The 18,861-nt window shown below is 38.5% G+C and overlaps 12 protein-coding genes across 12 annotated transcripts; 5 read left to right on the top strand and 7 right to left on the bottom strand.

Annotated features, from left to right (window-relative positions):
* Nucleotides 1-380: 380 nt before the first annotated feature.
* On the top strand, nt 381-921 carry mug20 (linear element protein Mug20; the record flags this gene model as incomplete). The annotated part of the gene is made up of 3 exons (XM_056182002.1): nt 381-514; nt 552-819; nt 868-921. 3 exons carry the CDS (start codon nt 381-383, stop codon nt 919-921), a joined length of 456 nt encoding a protein of 151 aa, XP_056037789.1.
* A 443-nt stretch (nt 922-1,364) lies between these two features.
* pib1 (endosomal and vacuolar ubiquitin ligase E3/phosphatidylinositol(3)-phosphate binding protein Pib1) lies at nt 1,365-2,207 on the top strand (the record flags this gene model as incomplete). Its single annotated transcript, XM_056182001.1, has 1 exon — nt 1,365-2,207. One exon carries the CDS (start codon nt 1,365-1,367, stop codon nt 2,205-2,207), a length of 843 nt encoding a protein of 280 aa, XP_056037790.1.
* A 451-nt stretch (nt 2,208-2,658) lies between these two features.
* On the bottom strand, nt 2,659-3,858 carry dus1 (tRNA/mRNA dihydrouridine synthase Dus1; the record flags this gene model as incomplete). The annotated part of the gene is made up of 1 exon (XM_056182000.1): nt 2,659-3,858. The coding sequence occupies one exon, from the start codon at nt 3,856-3,858 to the stop codon at nt 2,659-2,661; it is 1,200 nt and encodes a 399-aa protein (XP_056037684.1).
* Nucleotides 3,859-4,533: 675 nt separating this feature from the next.
* On the bottom strand, nt 4,534-6,468 carry sec63 (ER protein translocation subcomplex subunit Sec63; the record flags this gene model as incomplete). The annotated part of the gene is made up of 3 exons (XM_056181999.1): nt 4,534-6,160; nt 6,212-6,302; nt 6,354-6,468. The coding sequence occupies 3 exons, from the start codon at nt 6,466-6,468 to the stop codon at nt 4,534-4,536; spliced, it is 1,833 nt and encodes a 610-aa protein (XP_056037683.1).
* Nucleotides 6,469-7,061: 593 nt separating this feature from the next.
* On the bottom strand, nt 7,062-8,120 carry svf2 (Svf1 family protein, lipocalin superfamily Svf2; the record flags this gene model as incomplete). The annotated part of the gene is made up of 1 exon (XM_056181998.1): nt 7,062-8,120. The coding sequence occupies one exon, from the start codon at nt 8,118-8,120 to the stop codon at nt 7,062-7,064; it is 1,059 nt and encodes a 352-aa protein (XP_056037675.1).
* Nucleotides 8,121-8,790: 670 nt separating this feature from the next.
* Nucleotides 8,791-10,672, bottom strand: sec6102 (translocon subunit Sec61-like protein; the record flags this gene model as incomplete). The annotated part of the gene is made up of 6 exons (XM_056181997.1): nt 8,791-9,857; nt 9,906-10,039; nt 10,271-10,303; nt 10,354-10,466; nt 10,539-10,606; nt 10,663-10,672. The coding sequence occupies 6 exons, from the start codon at nt 10,670-10,672 to the stop codon at nt 8,791-8,793; spliced, it is 1,425 nt and encodes a 474-aa protein (XP_056037674.1).
* A 539-nt stretch (nt 10,673-11,211) lies between these two features.
* On the bottom strand, nt 11,212-12,471 carry iws1 (transcription elongation factor complex subunit Iws1; the record flags this gene model as incomplete). Its single annotated transcript, XM_056181996.1, has 1 exon — nt 11,212-12,471. The coding sequence occupies one exon, from the start codon at nt 12,469-12,471 to the stop codon at nt 11,212-11,214; it is 1,260 nt and encodes a 419-aa protein (XP_056037677.1).
* Nucleotides 12,472-12,821: 350 nt separating this feature from the next.
* On the top strand, nt 12,822-13,114 carry tom5 (mitochondrial TOM complex subunit Tom5; the record flags this gene model as incomplete). Its single annotated transcript, XM_056183886.1, has 3 exons — nt 12,822-12,887; nt 12,966-13,008; nt 13,074-13,114. The coding sequence occupies 3 exons, from the start codon at nt 12,822-12,824 to the stop codon at nt 13,112-13,114; spliced, it is 150 nt and encodes a 49-aa protein (XP_056038218.1).
* An 8-nt stretch (nt 13,115-13,122) lies between these two features.
* SOMG_03204 (uncharacterized protein) lies at nt 13,123-13,323 on the top strand (the record flags this gene model as incomplete). The annotated part of the gene is made up of 1 exon (XM_056181995.1): nt 13,123-13,323. One exon carries the CDS (start codon nt 13,123-13,125, stop codon nt 13,321-13,323), a length of 201 nt encoding a protein of 66 aa, XP_056037676.1.
* A 339-nt stretch (nt 13,324-13,662) lies between these two features.
* On the bottom strand, nt 13,663-14,943 carry nup44 (nucleoporin Nup44; the record flags this gene model as incomplete). Its single annotated transcript, XM_056181994.1, has 2 exons — nt 13,663-14,879; nt 14,928-14,943. The coding sequence occupies 2 exons, from the start codon at nt 14,941-14,943 to the stop codon at nt 13,663-13,665; spliced, it is 1,233 nt and encodes a 410-aa protein (XP_056037679.1).
* A 921-nt stretch (nt 14,944-15,864) lies between these two features.
* cog5 (Golgi transport complex subunit Cog5) lies at nt 15,865-17,210 on the top strand (the record flags this gene model as incomplete). Its single annotated transcript, XM_056181993.1, has 3 exons — nt 15,865-16,319; nt 16,382-16,454; nt 16,503-17,210. 3 exons carry the CDS (start codon nt 15,865-15,867, stop codon nt 17,208-17,210), a joined length of 1,236 nt encoding a protein of 411 aa, XP_056037678.1.
* Nucleotides 17,211-17,306: 96 nt separating this feature from the next.
* Nucleotides 17,307-18,761, bottom strand: tbf1 (DNA binding factor Trf1; the record flags this gene model as incomplete). Its single annotated transcript, XM_056181992.1, has 1 exon — nt 17,307-18,761. The coding sequence occupies one exon, from the start codon at nt 18,759-18,761 to the stop codon at nt 17,307-17,309; it is 1,455 nt and encodes a 484-aa protein (XP_056037681.1).
* Between the last annotated feature and the right edge of the window lie 100 nt (nt 18,762-18,861).

Raw genomic sequence — 18,861 nt, 5'->3', positions numbered from 1 at the left:
GAATTTGGTTCGGCAGAAATCGACAAAAACTGCTCCATCGGCTTGACAGCTACTTTTGTTTACCTTGAAATCGAGCCAGATATTACATGAACAAACGATATTAACTCTATAAAAAGCAGGTTCTTTACGTTTCATCAAAGTCATAAGTAGCATAAAGTTGACTTCAATAAAAAGAACCGATTGAAAAAATCTTCTTTAAAAAACAGACTTTCTAATTAGATTCAGAAAAGAGATAACTTTTGCTTCTGTTTATATATATAAATTCTCACTGATTCCTAGAAAAAGTACGCGTCGGGAATACAATAGGGTAAACATGAATTCACCGCGAGATCAAACTTACTCTTTCCCTATCACAGAAAAAGCAATTCCTCGTATATACAATGTCTAATTTAGTAAATTATTTACAAACGGAATTAAGCAATCGACACGCTACTTTCGTTTCACAAGCTGTTCTATCTTTCAATAAACATCACGATCGCGTCCTTCAATCCTACATTATAGAAGGCCAAGCCAAGTACGAAGCCTCTGGTAATGCTAAGCTAATAATTTAGGGAAACAATTCTTCAGCACTACCAGAACAATCAATCCAAACTTCAGAGTATTCAGAAGTTGTATCAAGACGCGTCGAAAACGCTTTCCCTGCTACTTTCCGAGTACGAGCAGGTTTCTACCAAAATACAAGAAATTGATACTGAAGAAGAGAAACTTTCACAAGAAAATTGCACCGTCCTTGATCTTCAAGAACGCGTAGATTGCTTTCAAGTTTCGGTAAGAAACCATTGTAAAGCATCTCAAGAGAAGCTCAAGCGTGCTATGGAAGTAAGTTTATATTGAAAGAGAACATCCGCTAATCATTCCCATTTTTAGAAACTCAAATCCTCTGAAAATTCCGCTCAGAAAGCCTTGCTCGAAAACCTCTAACAATCTACTAATCCACTTTGTTTATTACCATCTATAAAAGAATTTATTCTTGTCTTCCCTTTCAGTTTATTGTTAGCATTTTGGATAGAATTGCTATTTATCGTTAAGAATCAACTTTATGTTGGCTTTCTCGTGAACCAAATTCTATCTTCTTCCTGCCACTGAAGTATAAACTCTGCACAGAAATTGGTTAATTACACCAATTCGGCTATTTTTATTTACAAACTATTATTTTTTATCTTTATTTGCAATCTTATATAACTGCTTAAGCAATTGATTGCTTGTACAGTCCCTTTCTTTATCCTTCACTCATAGTTGGCTAAATCAAGCTAACGGGCAGCTTTTTCGTTTACGAGAAGCAGGAAGATTAGCTATCTACATATAATAGTACGATATAAATTCTTCCGACACCAGAAATATTTACATGTGGCCGTCTATTCAGAATGAATGAGAATGAGTCACCGTATCCGCCTGCCTTGTGCCAGCTACTGATAGACACTCCCGCCGCAGAATGGCAAGCAGATGAAGATGCTATCTCTTGTCCTCATTGTGAATCTTCTTTTAATTGGTTCCGACGAAAGCACCATTGTAGATGGTGTGGAAAGATATACTGTGCCAATTGTTCAAATTATACCGCTGAACTTCCATCAATAAGTATATCTGCCGATCCGACAGATTCGTTAGATCCATTAGCTCTTTTTGACGAGGATTCTCATGGCGTTGAAGATGATGTTACGAATGATTATGAAACTGAGCCTACGTGGTGCGTTGTCCGCGTATGTGAAGACTGCCATCATCAATTATCTGAGCTGAGAACTCTTGATATTCCTTTTCCGATACCCACCTGTATGGATGGTGAATCCACTCCTCCCGTTTTAGCTTATACCCGTTTCCCACTGCCTCGTGCTGAAAGCAATCCTTCAGCAAATGATGCGAATAATCTTGATGACATGATAGAATGTCCAGTTTGCTATGTATCTCTTTCAAAGTTTAAGTCACAAGGGGAAAGAGAAGAGCATATTGCTTCTTGTTTCAATCATAACGGGTCTTCTCCCCCAAATATAAAGGAGTTCCTGAAACACGCTCGACGGTATATCAGCGTTCAAATAACGGAGAATTCACCTTGTGTTGGTGAAGAATGTATAGTATGTTTTGAAGAATTCTCCCCGGGAGACAAAGTTGCGCGAATTGAATATTGCTTATGTATGTTCCACTTAAAATGTTATCGCGACTGGCTAAGTACAGGTGCTGCCGGATGCCCTGTTCATGCCGCTACCTTTCATTAGATATCATTTATGTTATGATGGTGTTCTATTTTTTTTTTTTACTTCATTCCTTTGCTTACTATGTACTTTATGTTTATGATCGCTAATTATTATTTGTCGTTTGGATTGTTTATAATTATTCCTAATTCAATTACCTTTTTATTAATCGCTCACTTTATAATCCACTGACGCTCACAGAATTCTCCAATGTAGTCGTTCAGTTTCGCATCCTCTTATTCTTCTTCATAATTTCATTTGTTAAGCTAGTGTGTTCATAATATATTTTACATCTGTTTTATTCATCCTAATATACCTTCTTACTTATGTTCTACATTCAAGAATGTAAGTCCGTAATGTATATATTTTTATGCAACCTAATATCCAATTCTCAATCAAGTAGAAAAGTAACCCAAACCAAACTCTATTTTTCCTTCGTTTCCATTTTCTCAAAGAGTCTTTTAACCCCAACTTTCTAACTAGTTATATTCAACTTTTTAACCGGAGCTTCAGAAACAGGCGCTTCTTCCAGTTTCCGTTTAGTCACAGACGGTTCTGTTGAAGGACGAACATATGGTTGAGCACGCCACCAAGGAATCTTGGGATATCCAAGTTCATCCTTTTTTTCTTCATTCGGTTCGTCTTCTTCACGAATTTCATCCTTTTCTTTGCATTCATTTAGACGCTTTCGGAGAGCAGCTACAGCACGAGGAAAGCTCTCAAAATCACGGGGAGTACATTCTGTGGCCAGCATACTTCGAATATCTGTATGGATACTTAATAAAGGCCTCATTAACTTAAACATATGGCCTTTAATGGCAGAACGGGTACTATAATCTGTATCAAGACCGAACTCACGTATAATGTTCAAATATTCATCGCAGATGTCATCGACACGAGGATATAATATATTCATGGGGGAATTAGAGGGGAGAAAAATTTTGGGATTATACAGACTTCCTTCCGCAGACATGACACCGTCTACACCGGTAGCTTCAATACATCGGTCAATATCACATGGATGAAGAATATTGCCGTTGGCAAACAAAACCGTGCCAGCAGGAAGGCTTTTGCGGAGCATGCTAATTTGTTCCCAATCCGCCACTCCAGTAAATTGTCCCTTTTGCTCACGAAGGCGTCCATGAACAGCTAGAAATGAAGCGCCGGCATTGAGAATCATTTCTGCATATTCCAGCGTCTTTTTCGGATCAGGAAAAATGCGAATCTTAGCAGTTACAGGGATTGGTAACTCTTCATGCAACTTTTTAATTATAGATTCGATTATAGGCCAATTGTCTTGCAAAAAGGATCCATATTTACCTTTTTTCGCAATACCCTGGGGACAACCCAAATTCAAATCTACAGCATCACAATAAGGAGCTGCTAACTGAGCTGCTTTTAGCATTATTTCTGGATCATTCCCGCAAAATTGAATTATCAAAGGCTTTTCTTCAGGAATGTCTCTAGTAGAAAATACTTTGCTACGGTAATCTTCACTTTCGCTAAACAATCTAGAATGAAACATCGGACTGTAACATAAGTCGGCTCCTGATCTTCTTGCCAAAATTCTCCAGGGCAATTCACTTTGATCTACCATTGGAGCCAATATTCGCTTGGGACACCCAAGTTTCTTATAAAATTCCCTTCCATGAAGCTTTTTTACTGCTGCCATCATTCAAATATATATATTTTAATAAAAGGAATTTCTTGTTTTATTTGTACTTGCTAAGCAAGAATGTTTTTGCCCCAACTGAAACTGACTACAAGTGCTTTGCTCCGGTCAAAAGAAATCCAGTGTTGGCAATTGATGCTCTTTCAGTCGGAAATTGGACATTACACTTAATCACCTTAATTATTTTCATTTTTTATTGACTTTATATTTGATTTTTTTGAATACTTCATGGATTAGCGTTCCTAGTTTAATAGTCGTACTTGTATACAATTGGGTTCAACTTTGCTTTCACATAGAACATAAACATAACATATAAATCATTAGAAATATAGAGATTTCATGGCTCAATCCATAAATTATATATTATATCATCAAAAGAGCGTCTCAGCTGGAAAACGAATTCCAAATCAATATATTCCACAATAAAATGTACTATGAAAAAAAAAAAATGAAAGTATCGCAAACCTATGCAATTAGTTTGCTATTAAGTAGAAGACTTTGCCGCCAAATACAAGTTTTGGTTCCTATCCATAGACTTGCAAATAATTAAAGTACGTAAAATAAGATAAGGAAGCAACAAGTGAAGACAAAACAAAAAGGAAAACGAATAAACTAAAAAACACTTCTCGGCGGGACTGGGTACTTTTTTTTGCATCGTTAACGTTTTTACTTGCATAATTACTCATCATCTTCAGAAGTATCTGTGTTGAAACCATTAGCACTAGGATCATGCTCTTCGTCAGATTCTTCGTCGTCTTGCGTGCCTTCAACGCCATGCTTAAGTTTTTCAAATGAATCGTCAACAAGTCCATCTTCGCCGTCAGAAAAATCATCCTCTTCAACGATAGCATCTTGGATCGTTGCTGCATCTTTCACTATAATCGTCAAATTGCTTACAATGTCCTCTCCAAGGTAAGAGTTGGATACAATATGCGTTTGAAATTTGAAGGTACCTTCTACCGGTGGTACCTGGAAAGGTATACGAATAGTTCGTTCGGTGCGTGGAATATCCGTAATGCTGAATGGAGGAATAATTACTCGGTTTTGACGGGGATCTACTACATATACCCACCAAGCAGTTTTATGAGATTGCGTAAAATGAGGGGACCAAGCATGAGGCAGAACCTCCAAATCTCCCAGGACAACATCCTTTTCCATATGCACACGTTCTGCATCAATTTTGTCTTGCTCAGTGGCCACTTCTGTACCGTCAACGCTGACCTCTGGCATAATTTCTTCTCCATAAGAGCATTTTAAACGCAAAATAAAGTTTGCAATGGCTCCGGTAGTTACAAAATCATCTCCATCCACTAGTACCTTAGAGTCCAATACTGAGATACGAGGAATGTTATTGGCAACTTTTACCATTTCTTGAATTTGTTTACTAGAATAGCCTGATACGCCCTTTTCTTTCTCTAATCGTAAGAATTGAGGGATGCGGGTAATACCACGTGAAGCAAACTTTTTAGCATCTTCAAATTGAAGATGTGGCAGTTGCAACAAAGGAAGTGGAATTTCCAACGGGATTGCTTGAACGATGTGTTGCCAAAGCTTAAATACATTGTCGGTAGGTTTTGAGAATCCATATGCAGAGATAACAGATACCAATGCATTCATCACCAAGTCTGTTTCAGATAACAATCGCTGCATATCAAGATTCGACTTATCCTTCCGATGAAGGTGACTTTGCAAGAGTCGTACGACAGTCGCTTTGGAAATGTCAGGCGAAGAGGGTATTTGAAGTTCTTTGCTAGAGGCTAACAGTTGCACAATGTCCTCCATCTCCAAATTTTCGTGAATCTTGGGAAACCAAGCATCTACACTTCCAACGTGCACTTGGTCACGGGTGTAAGTTCTGCTACCATACCACCAACGACCGACACTATAGGGCAAGAAAATGCCGAAAATAAGACCATAAAATCCAAGTACGTAAATGCTATTGCTCGAATCTGCAATCCACTTCGGAAGCGCAATTCCAATATCAATGTTTTGGGGCACGTCAGGCGTACCATAAAGAACGTAATTTTCACGAGTTTCCTCGTCCGTCAAGGCTCTGTAGGCAGTGGTAAGTTCTATGTATTTAGCTTCAACCTCCTCTCTGGTCGTGTTGACCAAGCTTCTTATTTTGTCCGGATGAAACGTTATCGAAAGTCGCTTGTAATGACGCCGAATGTCATCTACAGCCATGTTTTTTGGTATGCCCAAAATTTCGTACGGATCCCAGACATTAAAGCTCAGTTTGGTAAAAGCAACTCGATAAGACAAATAACCAATGACAGCCCATCCGATAAAAATAATAAAATGTCTATAAAAAAAGGACATGAATTAGTATTGTATAGACACCTAATTTCCTTACCGTAAACGAATTTTGGATTCTTTCTTTTTTAAAACGTCTTTTGGACGATACGCAGCAAATGGATCTGAAATAGAATCATTTTTTTTAGATGCTGCAATGCCATATATGTTAACAAACTTGAATTCATCCTGGTGTCACTTACAGATTTGACCAAAAAGACTTGAAATAGTCATGGGAATGATGAAGCAAGACACACCAACCAGCAAAAACACTGGAAAGAATTGTCCCTGTTCATCATACTTGTACTCAGACGACATTGCGAGCAGAGAGTTTGGTAAAAGGCAACTCCCAGCATCACAACTTTCATAGTAGAAACCCAATTAGGGATATACGCTAAAATGCACTATACTGAATGAGAATGGGAAGAAGACCAAGAAGAAAGAGGTGAAAGATTGGTTTATAAGCTTCATAAATAATTAATTTTTACATAGTTATTGGATCTAAAATTACCAGCTTCATGAATCTAAAACAATCAAAAAGTTTTTGTAGAGTAAGCGGACCAGGACGCAAAAGACAGAACAAGAAAAAAAAGGAACGCGAAAGTGCATGTTTTCTTCGTACAAGGAAACCAACCAAAAAAGCCTTTAGATTACTGAGATAGAATGATCTAAAGCTGAGGACTAGGGGAATAAGGATGAAAGGTGCCACTAAACAAGCAATAATAGGTATGCAGAAAGAAAAAACCAACTTAGAAACCTAATAAATAAAGCCAAAACTGAAATAATATGTCTCTTTGTACAGGAAGAAGAAAAGGGAATAAAATAAACCTCGCTTTGTTAAATTTGTTTTTGTAAGAAAGTAGGGATCAGGGAAGAACATAAATGGAATTGAATGTAATTTCTTTTTTTTTTTAATTGGGCATATGGACACAAGTTTGCTCCACGTAATGGCAACCCGACAAAGTAGAAACGATCTGGTCATCTATATATACCTCAGCTTTCAAATGCTGCAACCACACAAAGACATAAGGAAGGCCAGCCCATATAGATACAACATCCTTTGCCCATTTGGGGAAAATATTTAATACATCAGTGATACTTTGAACTTTGTCAAGATCTGATGCCAGATGCACCCGGACAGGCTTGTCGTCAAGCGTAGATCCTGTAAGCACCCGATCGATATGGGTAGGTAATTGGTATCGTATCCCATCCACCCGGGAAGCGCCATTTGTGGAATACTCATTTTTCAAGAGAACGGCAACCAGTTTGTCATCCAGAGTCAAACTAGCTTGGGATCGAAAAGTGTCGGCTGTATTTCGGGGAAAATAATGCAAACAAGTCAAAACATTCTTTTTGGACTCGTCAAACAATAGACTATTTTGCCATGTATGTCCCAAATTGGTAAATTTATCTTTAAAAAACATGGCGTCAATGAAGACAGCAGTGCCAGTAACATTTCTTGTGTTTCCATGCGCAGTGACCGAGCCCTTAAGAGAACTGACTGGAAATATTTTATGTTCCATGTACCCTCCAGTATTGTTTTGACCAAAATCCGTTAAAGCGTACCCGTCGTTTTTCATTTGTATGGTAAGATCGTACATTCCTTCAATCCCAACATGCCAAGTTTGCGCCTTCACGTCAAAATGCATGAAATGTTTATGAACGTCAACACTGTAATGATCCTTGGAAACCTTCATACTCCTGTACATATACGTAGAGCTGGAGATAATGGGCTCCTGGTCCGGTTGATCCTTTGAAGGATAGTAAGTCCATCCTAAGGGAGCAACTTTTACGAATAATCCAAGGTTTCCGTATGCAAATTGAATATACCCAAACGATCCATCGTCAAAGCACATATAAAATGACTTGTACTGAGTCGTTAAATGAGATCGTGAAAGGTTCCACGTTAACTCTCTACAAGGGATAAGCTCATAGTTGTTTGCGTTACTGCTATAACTACTTGCAGTCATATCTGTAAGTAAATAAAAAGAGGAATAAAAAAGCAAATGCGACTAGGCAAGACGACACCGTGTTAAACCTGATGAGTAAACTTACACCTAATAGTGCAAGAAGGATGAAACAATATATATTACGATGAAACAGCTATTATCACCAAATATATACCCAGATATGGCAATTCCAATTCTTACGCGTTCAGCGTTAGTAAGGCATCCAGAGCAGTCGTGAAAATGATTATCGTATAATGTTTTCAATGGTAAAAAGTAAGTAATAAGTCAAATAAATGGCTTATTTAAATACCTTTACACAAACCGAGCCTCAGTTTTCTGGTGGTGTGCTCGTACGACTCAGCAGTCTGTACAGTTACAGAACAGCTGAAGGGTTGTCTGATCTTTACAACCAAATCATACAAGATGCATCGTTCGACTTGAAGCTTTCCCTTCTAGATTTTAACATAATTTATATGCTTGAGTATAATAGAAAAAATTTACTTATTTACTTATTTTTGTCAGAGAATAATTTCTACAAAAATAATTAAAGGTTTCACAGTGAATAGAAATTTAAATGTGATTGTTTTTTAATATCATAAAGAAAACAGTAAAACAGCGCAGTTCAAAGCAGCATAAACTTTTCTTCATGAAAATTGTCTATCATTGGCACTCCTCTATAGTAAGTTCAACGTTAAAGTCCATTAGCAAGTGAAGGATTTGAACCCATGACAACTTCAAAGGAAGCAAATACAAGAGCAGAAGCAACGACTACTCCTAATCCAAAAGTGGAAGCAGTGATACCAGCAAGTAATAACAAAATGCTCATAACCAATGCAGAGGTGCGAGCAGCGCTAGGCACAACTTTTTCCAACTCCCTTAACATGCTGACTTCACGGAAACCAGCCATAATAAGCTGGTTCTCCTTAAAGAAAGCAAGAACATCACGAGGTCCGCTGCCGGTGGCTTTCGTCCAAGCGAGAGAAAGATAGAGAGATGTAGAGAACAGAAGTACAACATAGACAACGGTGTGGATCGGGCAAGTGATGGTTTCCCATATGCTCAAAGGAGGAACAAAGTAATAAATCAACCCACCAGTTAGACGCAATTGTTGAATTGGATGAGTCTCATTCTTTGTGTACTGAACCAAAAAGCGAGTAAAAACAGAGTTAGGGAACATGCTGTGAATAAAGTAGGCTAACACTAAAAGATGAGAAACGAAAAAGAAGATACACAAGAAAGGGCTGATGGAAGTGTAAAACAATTTCAAAGGGAAGTTTTGACGGAATCCACGAACCCGGGATGACCGAATCGAGATATCAATTCTCATGCTCAAAAGATAAATGAAGGCGACAAATGCACCAACACAAGCTAAAAGGCTAAAAACATTCAAACGATCAGTACGGAAGAGAATTGAACGAAGGGCGTAAAACTTTTCTTTGTATGAAAACAGAGAGAATACCAACCCGACAAGGGTACCTTCATATTGGCTAATGTCTTCAGTCAACTGATAACGGCTGAAACTTAGAATCTGCCAGAACAAAGAAGAAACAATATGAGACGCCAAGAGAAGAACAGGACCAGAGCCCAAGCCGTATCCCTTTTCGACAATTTCGCATAAATAAATACAAATAATTCCGGATATGAATAATTGAACTATGAAAATGAGAACTAAAACGATGCCAAGTTCAGAGACGGGGCCATAGTAGCCTGATACAACGTATGCGATAGAGAAAAGGAGATACAAGAAAGCAGAGAAAACTAAAAATATTAGTCAACAAAACTAACCATGAAGAGGATATCACAAACCTTTTTGGGTATTTTGAAACATGACTCGGTCGCTGATTAAATTAAAATTAACAGCTATTTTACGACCGGCAGCCAAAAGTTGCATTAGAAAGCCAGAGAAGAAGATGGGAGCCAAACCCGTGACCAAAACACCACTGCTATTGTTAGTTTTTTGAAACAAACCCCTGTAAACTGGAAATTGGTCGAAAAGAAAAAGGACTCAGGGCTTCATTCGGTCGTTCAGAGCATTACAGAATTGTCTTGCTATCGTCTTCACTGTAGGCAAAATCCTCAACCTCTTGTGAGACGTCCCACAAATGTGTAACTCAAAAGACCCTTTGTTCCTGGTCCCCTTCCATTCAACATTCAGGATTTTAGCGACTTACGATGCAGAAGAACCATCTAGCACACGCCAGATGCTAAATAAAGTTAGCATATCATCCGATCAAAGAAGTTTCATAAATCATACTTGATAGGGTCTACGAATTCGCGTTTTGGGACGCCGTAAACAGGCATGTTTAGCAAGACCTGATAGATCACAGCACAACCGGCCATCCAAGCCAACTTTTCAATCATTTCATACTTTAAAAGTTAGTAAACTTCCATTTCCTTTGCTGTTCAAAAAATGGCTGGGCCTTCATCCAAGCTACATACTCGAGTCTGTGGTCCTTCGACTTCTGGTAATAAAGCGCCTAGCGGCTTCATAGTGTTTAACAAGCGAGCTGGTTTTAATTAGTAACAGTTCTAAAGCAAGTTCTTGATGACTTTGACTCCTTACACCTGCTCATTTTCAACCTTTTTATTATGCGCTTATCAACCTTGAACTCCCATATTCTATCCTTACTGATCTGAACTCGGTGAACTACGATCGACATATCACCGACATATCTTTATAAATGACCGACAAAGGCCTCCCAAACCTCCGAAATCACCGAAAGTACATAGAAGAGCTACTTTACATCCAATTTGTTGCAGCTTTTATACTTTAAAAAGTACGATGAAATTAAAGATACATATATATATAGGAGAATTTTATTATACAATGCGGTTGCTGAATGTGTAGAAAACACTTAGAACCTGCTATGACCATATTGATTAATCATTATATATACACGTTTCATGTATAACATTACAAAAGAACTTTAGAATAGAAGAATACTTCCATGATTTCTCGCAACATGTTCTCTCCCAACGATAATGCACGGTATTACCACGACCTTTAAATTAAATAATATTGCATGTTACAAACACATTTCTGATTGCATGAAATTCGAGCAGTAGGAGTAATCCTGAAGCGATATAGACTATTTGGATATTGTTGATCAAATTAAAGACCTCGACCTTCAATACTAACTCCGCTTTTCTTTGCGCTTTTACTGCGAATAGCCTTCATTTTAGCCTTCAGTTTTCGGACTTGTTCTGTATCAGCAGGCTTCAACCGACCAGCCACAGACATTCCGTTTTGATTGAGACGAACTCGGGGTGCAACTTGGTATCTAGAATCGATGGACTGAGGAATAACTGTTCTTCCAATTCTGCTAGTGGGATTATTGACATCGTCTTCGGCAATGGCAAGATCCCTACGACGACGCATGTTTATGAGCTCGGGGTTCAAGGTAGCGATACCAACGGCACGGTCTCGGTAGTTAGCACTTCTCTTGATGATGGGACGACTCCATTCACTAACTAGACGATCTGCAATGCGCTTAATGAATGGCTCAGGCTTCTTAGAAATTGTATAAAATAAGATTACACGACCAATTTTGCTTTCACGCAAATGTTCCGTTTCAATAGGAAGCTTAACCAATATATCGAGCAAAGACTGTTGGATATTGAGTGCCGGAAGGGATCTATCGGGCAATGGTTCTAACCACATCCGCACAGAATCCAACAAATTGTTATCAAGAATAGTATCATACAAATGAGTTTTCCGAAGAACGGAATCTACAAGAGGGAGCATTTTTAGCTTTTCAGTTGCTGGAAGGCGTTCCGAATTCAACTCTGCATCCCGTAAAGCGGCTAAACGCATTTGTTCGCGTAAACGAAGGACTTCATCATCGGCTAACTGTTCCAAATTGTCTTCGTTTGAGCGCTTTTTTGGACGAACTGGTTTCAAAACTGCATCTATTTGCATATCCAATTGTCGCTTAGCAGCCACAGAAGGATCCAAAGGGGCTTCTTCTACTACAGGACGACGTTCTCCTTCATCCAACTCTTCAAGTTCGTCTAAAGCTCCTCGTTGAGCAGAACGACGCGACCTGCCTCTCCGGGCACGTCTTTCCTTTTTGCTGCTTTCCACTTTGCCTGGTTTGACATCTTCTGAGTTTTGCTTTTTCTTGAATGAAGGCAAATTGAAAATGGTAGGTTCATCATCGGCTTCACGCCCAATCTTCGTTTCATCAAAATTTTCGAATTGATCTTCATCCAAATCTGAGAGTTCGTCTTCTGAAAAATCTATATTTGCATTTTCACGAGTAGGTTCCTCGCTATGTGATGAAGGTTCTTGCTGGGATTCAGCGGCATCATCACGATTTGCGTCTCCTTCAGCACTCCGTACTTCAGCATCGCGGCCGTCTAATTCAGACATCTTTCGAACCCTTGTTTGATCTGCTGTTTTGTGAGTTTTATAGCAACAAGATGAATTCGAATCTAATGAATAGTCCAAATCTTATTTCCTTTTCTCTCCAGTCGGTCGTTGGCAAAAGTATCGTTTGCCAAACCATGAAATAGGTGACCAAATGTTGGATTTAAGTATCGCTATTCCTCAGTATCTAATATAACCCCCTTTGTATTACACTTTGCAAACCTGGTTTACCGTATTGAAGTGAGTTTTAATGAAGGTATGAAACCTGTCCAATGCTACTAAACCAGATACATTCCCATGTTCGAATAGTCCCTTCCACCAAAATACCTTAAACTAATTTTTGAAATTGCACAATGTTCGCTGGTTCCGGTCGTCCTTCTAAAGAAGAAGTCAAGCAATATGATAACCTTGCTATTTCTGTATGTGACCACGATTTGCAGAAAGGGATTCACGTTTGAAAGAATATGCAGCAGTTTGTATTAACCGATTTTATTTAGGAAATAAAGAAAGGTGCTTCTGTTGCTGCCATTCTTGCTTTGAGTAAGTTTCAAAAAATGCGATTAGAATTTTTCTTGAAATATCCTCTTGCTAACATTTTTTCTAAGCTCCTTTTGTCATCTCTTTCGTCAAGAACTTGCGCGCTTAAAGCTTTTCATGAGCACAACTTCTGTATATACATACACTGTTCACGATGAATTTAGCGTTGCTATGCGTGTAAGGTGTTGTTCAGCTGATGATTTATTTGCCATACATGCCCTATACTGGCATTCAGCTAATAAAATACAATTTTTAACACTTTTTCATATCTTGTTGGAAGCTCAGGGTGATGTTTATAAAGTCAATAGTTTATCGTGATATCAATGTGGTTCATTACTTTGTAAAGGCTTGCAAATTCAGGTACTTCCATGATGTATGGATTTGTGATAAATAAGCTGGTGTAATAAGATTAAAAGAGCTGAGCTGATGTAGTCTAAATAATAAATGACACGAGGTAATCAACAAGAAGCAGAAAATTAAGAATATCGATTTATTTCACGGGAATAGTGAGGAAATAATATGATCACCGATTTGACAAGAACAAGAAAGAGAAAACAAGTTGCCCAAAATAAGATTACAAACCCCAAGTACATGTGCTCGTTTCATTATATAAAAAAAAAGAAAAAAGAAAAACAACACTGTCAATCCTGGATAGATTTACTTTGACACACTAGTTTGTTCATCTAGTTGTTTGCTCAATGTACCCAGATCCTCTTGAATTAGCTTGGCTACATATGATAAACCATTTTGATGATCGCGTAAAACATCTGTGATGGTTTGTAATTGATCATTGTTTTTGGTCCAATCAATTGTGCCTTTTGCGAGGGAATTCCGTTGTTCATCTGAAACCTTCTCTCCCTCAAAAATCAAAGTAATTCGTGCCCAAATTTCGTTCAAACGGCCAAACACTTCGGGATTGCTGAGAGATTTAGCAAGCTCGTCGAGTTGTTTCCTCAAATCCTCTTCATTAGATTTCAAAGCATAACCACGATGTCTCAAGACATGCACTTTGATAGCTAGGCGAAGAACACGCTCTGAAAGTTGTATATGGCGATTCTTTGCTTCTGTAAGTTTTATATTGGAGCTAAGGTCGTGTTTGTTGCCTAATCGTTCAAGTGTTTCGACAATTTCTCGCATACGAATGCGATAAGCATTGACCTGATTAATTTGCATATTCATTCTTTTTTGTACATCAGGAAATCCAACAGCAAGCACTGGCACAACGCTGTTACTAGGTCTATTTGCAACAGCTTCGTCCCATTTTTGCTGGTTGTGAGTAGGCGGTTTAACATATAGGGCCGCTTGTTCAACCGGAACTTTGTTATAAAAATACCTTTGGAACGCGCTATCAGGATGCTTCAAATTCCAAGCATTCAGAATTTTTTGTGTTTGTTCTTCGATGGAAGGGGGTTGGGCAGGGCCATACTGAGCATTACTGACTGCCGCATTCGGAGACATGGTGGAGGATAACAAAAACCCATTTGGATTCGCAGATGACATGCCCATATCGGAAGACTTTGCTGTGGTAGGATTTGTACTCCAAGAGAAAAGAGGTTGAGTTGAGGATGCACCGGCATCCGCAGGAGTATTAGAAGAAGGGGGTGCTGCGGTTGTGGTAGCACCAAATCCAGTTGAAGGCTGTGATCCAAATGTAGAAGGACCGCCGATACCACCAGGTTGCTGCTGTGGTTGACCAAATAATGAAGAACCTGCTAATCCTCCTGCAGGACTAGTACTGGAAGGATTGGAACCTGGATTCGCTCCTCCAAACAGCGATCCCGACCCAAAGTTTGATGTAGGAGCATTTTGTTTTTGTTGACCAAACAATCCTGATGTACCAAAAGATGGCGTGTTTGACGACGACGCAGGTTGACCTAATGAAATGCGTTAGCACTGTGCAGTTTTAATATGTTTCTACTTACCAAAAGAAAACGACATTGTTATAGAATGAAAATGTCTATCTTGATCAACGACTTTTGTTTTTTGTAGGCACTCCTTAGCTAAGAAGTGCAGGTAAAAGTAAAGTGTGTATGAGGATTTCGCTTCGTAGTGTGGTGCCCTTTGTTGCACCGCACAATGAGCTTTACTGTACTGCACCATCAAAACTCAAGAATTCCCATTAGGGAAATATACATAATTTGAAAGATGATTTAGAATACTTTTAAAAAAACAAATGTTTATATTAATACCATGGAAAACAATTGTAGGAAAATAGAATTCTCTTCTACAAGGAAGCAAAGGAAGTAACTATGAATATCCTTATACATATTAGCTCATATAGGCATATAATCATAATATACATGGCATATGCGTTTATGCTTTGTGTAACAATAGTACGTGTATAAAAAATAATTTGCACAGTAGTTTACGCATAATGCTCTTATTTAAACATTATCCATATCATGATTCTATTTTAGAATAGCAAAAATAACTTCTCTGATATTCGCGAATATAGGTTTTCGTCCAGATCTTACTTATTTAAAAAAAAAAAAAAAAAAAAAAAAAAAAAAAAAAAAAAAAAAAAAACATCAGAAATAAAAGCATTGACTCAGTGGCCGAAGACACAATGGTCACCATGTATTGAATAGGGCCTTTAGTTTGAAACGTTACTTACCGAGTAGGAATGGGTTGTCACTATGCGATTGAAATCCCAAGAACAACACCAGGATTGTAAGACATAATTGTAAGGAGAGTCGTGATCTTTATGTGAATTGCTTTCTTTCGTGTATTCTATTATACCCCTAATTTTCTTTCTGCCTACTTTTTATAATTCGTCTCCCTTTAGGATTCGCATCTGCCAGAGGAAACTGTTTGTTATTGTGATACCTCTATTTCGTTTCTCGTCTTTATTTCACTTCCATGCAATTTCAATATGACTTTTCCGATTATAAAGCTCACGACTTTGATCCGAAGAAACAGGCGAAACAGGTGCTAGCTTCTGTTCATGCAGCATCAGACGCAGCAGAAGACAAAGCAGTAGCGAAAAAGCGGTTAGGATATGCTTTGAAGGAAATTGAAAACCAAAGAAAGACTTTTATTGGTTCAAACGAACATAATCTTGCAGAAAATGTGGAATTCTTACTCCAAAATCAATCGAGATTAACAGAAGTCAGAGAAAAAATGAAGCAACTCACAGATGTTTATGAAAGAATACGCTCTCTAATTACCGTTCCCTATAATTCTGCATCTCCATTGCATGACTCCATCGTGAATCTTCATTCAACTTATATCAGCTTAAACTGGATTCATCGCTACTTTGATCTGCAGAAACAGTTGGTAGCTTTGGCGGACAGTGTTCCTAACGAGCATGAACGGTATGTCACTACTTCCCTTTCGTCTTTTCCATTTTGTTTCGTTCATACGACTAACTGTACAGATTTGAAAATTATTTTGGAGCGGCTACCTTGTTGCAAGAGATGGATCAACTCCTTGCTCGCTATCCGCTTATTGTACGTATTTTGTTATCTATGGTTTTACAATCAACTAACCAGGTTTAGAAACGCCAATCTTCCGTACAGTCATTTTCCAGCTTGAATATCGGCATCCACTCTAGGATGTTAAAAGAAACGTCAAGTTTCTTGTTGGCGCAAGAGGAATCAGATATTTTAGCAGCAAATTCCTCAACCTTTTCCAATGGTTGCTCTACCTTGTTTTTACTAGACAAGTATCTTCTTGAGAGAAATATGTCTCAGCTGTTAGGCTCTAAAATCCAAAAAGCAAATGCTTGCTTTGAAGCTATCTTTCAGCTGTCTCCAACAACGCGTAGACTTTTGTATTCATCCGCTGATTCGACCGCGGCTAATTCTACAGTTTGGTCTAAATTTGAAGATGGATGGTATCAAATCTCACAAATTGGATCTCAATGCGTTTTCTGGGAAAAGACTCTCAAGCAAACTACCATTTGCCAACCACAATACGCTAACTTATTAGAATACTTTCAAGCACAACCCAATTTCATTCTTGATGGCGCTACAATTAGCATGTTTTATTTTAAGGAACTAGCTATTTCAATAAGCACAAAAATGCAGAACCTAGATCGTCGAGATCCTACTTTGCTTCAAGTTTTCCGGAACGATTGCCAAAGAGTATCTCACATAGTTGAACAAGCAATTGCAAAGTCATCTTCTGAAATTGTTACAAAAGATACCCGTGAATGTTCTATTGTGATGAACAGTCTTAAAGTATTATTCCCCAAAATTCCTTAGACATTAAAATAAAATTATATAAATAACCCAAACCATTCAAACTCAGTAAAAGATAAAAACACAATTTCTAAAAAAGCAAACGGTCATCTTGTAGTTTTACTCTCTCCGAAGATCACCAGTAACACATTGCAAAGGGGCCGGAACAATCTGTCCGCTTTTTAAGAAAAAAAGCTTCATATTTCGAGCTTTATCCTTCAACTGAACTTGATTGCGATGTTTTAAGACTTCATTTTTTCTACCACCAGGTCCGTAAAGCTCCAAAATTTGACTCCATCGGGGACCCTTTACTGAATCAAGGCCATCCAAAAGAGCTTCTTCTTCCTCCTTCGTCCACGTCCTTCGATTTGCAACTTTTTTGGTTCGCTTGTTGCCATTACCAGTATTTGTCATGCTGCGAACCTGATCATATAATACAACACTGGAAACATTATTTGCTTCAGAAGTAGCATCCAAAGTCGCTGTTGGTAGGCCAAAAGCTAAACCGTCTGTCAAATCAGAACCAGACTCTGAAGGAGACGAATTCTCCTCACATGATTTATATCTACCTCCCTGTTTTTTCGCTTTCCGCTTGACATTGCCATTGGGAACAGGAATAGCTGCAATCGATGAGTGATTGTTGTGAATATAGCAGGCTATTTCACTTAAAAATTTTCCCCAGGGATAAACTTCGTTTAAAGCCTCTTGAGGAGTAAAATTCGATAACCGTTCTTTCCGAGCAGCACATTTCTCGAGGATCTGTTTCTCAACATAAGTGAGCTTGTCGTCTAGCTTGGCATTACGGCGCAGTAAAAACCGATGAGCCATATCGGAAGGGAAAAGGTCATTTAAAATATCTTCCTTAGGTCGCTCTGCTTGAGCCATGGCAGAAATGTAAGCCTGCGTTTTCAATTCCATGTACAGGGTGCCTTGGTTGGTAAGAATGTTGGCTTCATCAGGAGCAAACACTTCCAGGAAATTTTCGTTTAAATGGAAGAAACCAATCTGAAGAGCACCATAAACTGCAGACAAAAAAATTGCCAAATTGGCCCGACGAACGGCACTTCGCTGAGAAGGAGTACGCATACTAATGACGGCGGGGTAAATGAACGAATCCTCGGTGTATATGTCTTTAATCATACGAAACATGCTCATCAGCTTTGTGAAGGCCATTCCCATTTCTGACGCTGGATTTGTAACGATGGCTGAAGCCTCTTGTACAGGCTTCCCAAGAATAGACAAAATGATATTGCTGAGATTTGCCAAAGTCGGAACCAGAGAGCTGCGAAGTAGATATTGAGGAGAGGCAACTGGATTTGACTGGTTAAAAGTGTATTCCATATTTTGGTTCATTCGCAGATAAAAATCTGGAGTCATATTAATTGGAATGCCAGAAAGGTCAAACCCGAGTGGAATATCGCCATTGGAAGCAACATTAGGGGAATCCAGGTCAGAGGCATGCTCAGAAAGCTGTTGCAACATTTGCCGATCATGTTCGAGCGCACACTCTGGATCAATTTCTAAATCCTTTTGGGTCTTGAATTCATTAGATGTATCAATCGGTTGCTTCGACATTTCTCTTCAAAACCTACAATTTTCAAAGTAATCTTTATTTTTTAAGCAAAGCAAACACGCATCCAATGGTTACAGAACATCAATTTTGAGTGCGAATATC

This window comes from Schizosaccharomyces osmophilus, chromosome 2, assembly GCF_027921745.1.
Source record: "Schizosaccharomyces osmophilus chromosome 2, complete sequence".
Taxonomy (NCBI): domain Eukaryota; kingdom Fungi; phylum Ascomycota; class Schizosaccharomycetes; order Schizosaccharomycetales; family Schizosaccharomycetaceae; genus Schizosaccharomyces; species Schizosaccharomyces osmophilus.
This window is presented reverse-complemented; position numbering and strand designations above follow the sequence as displayed.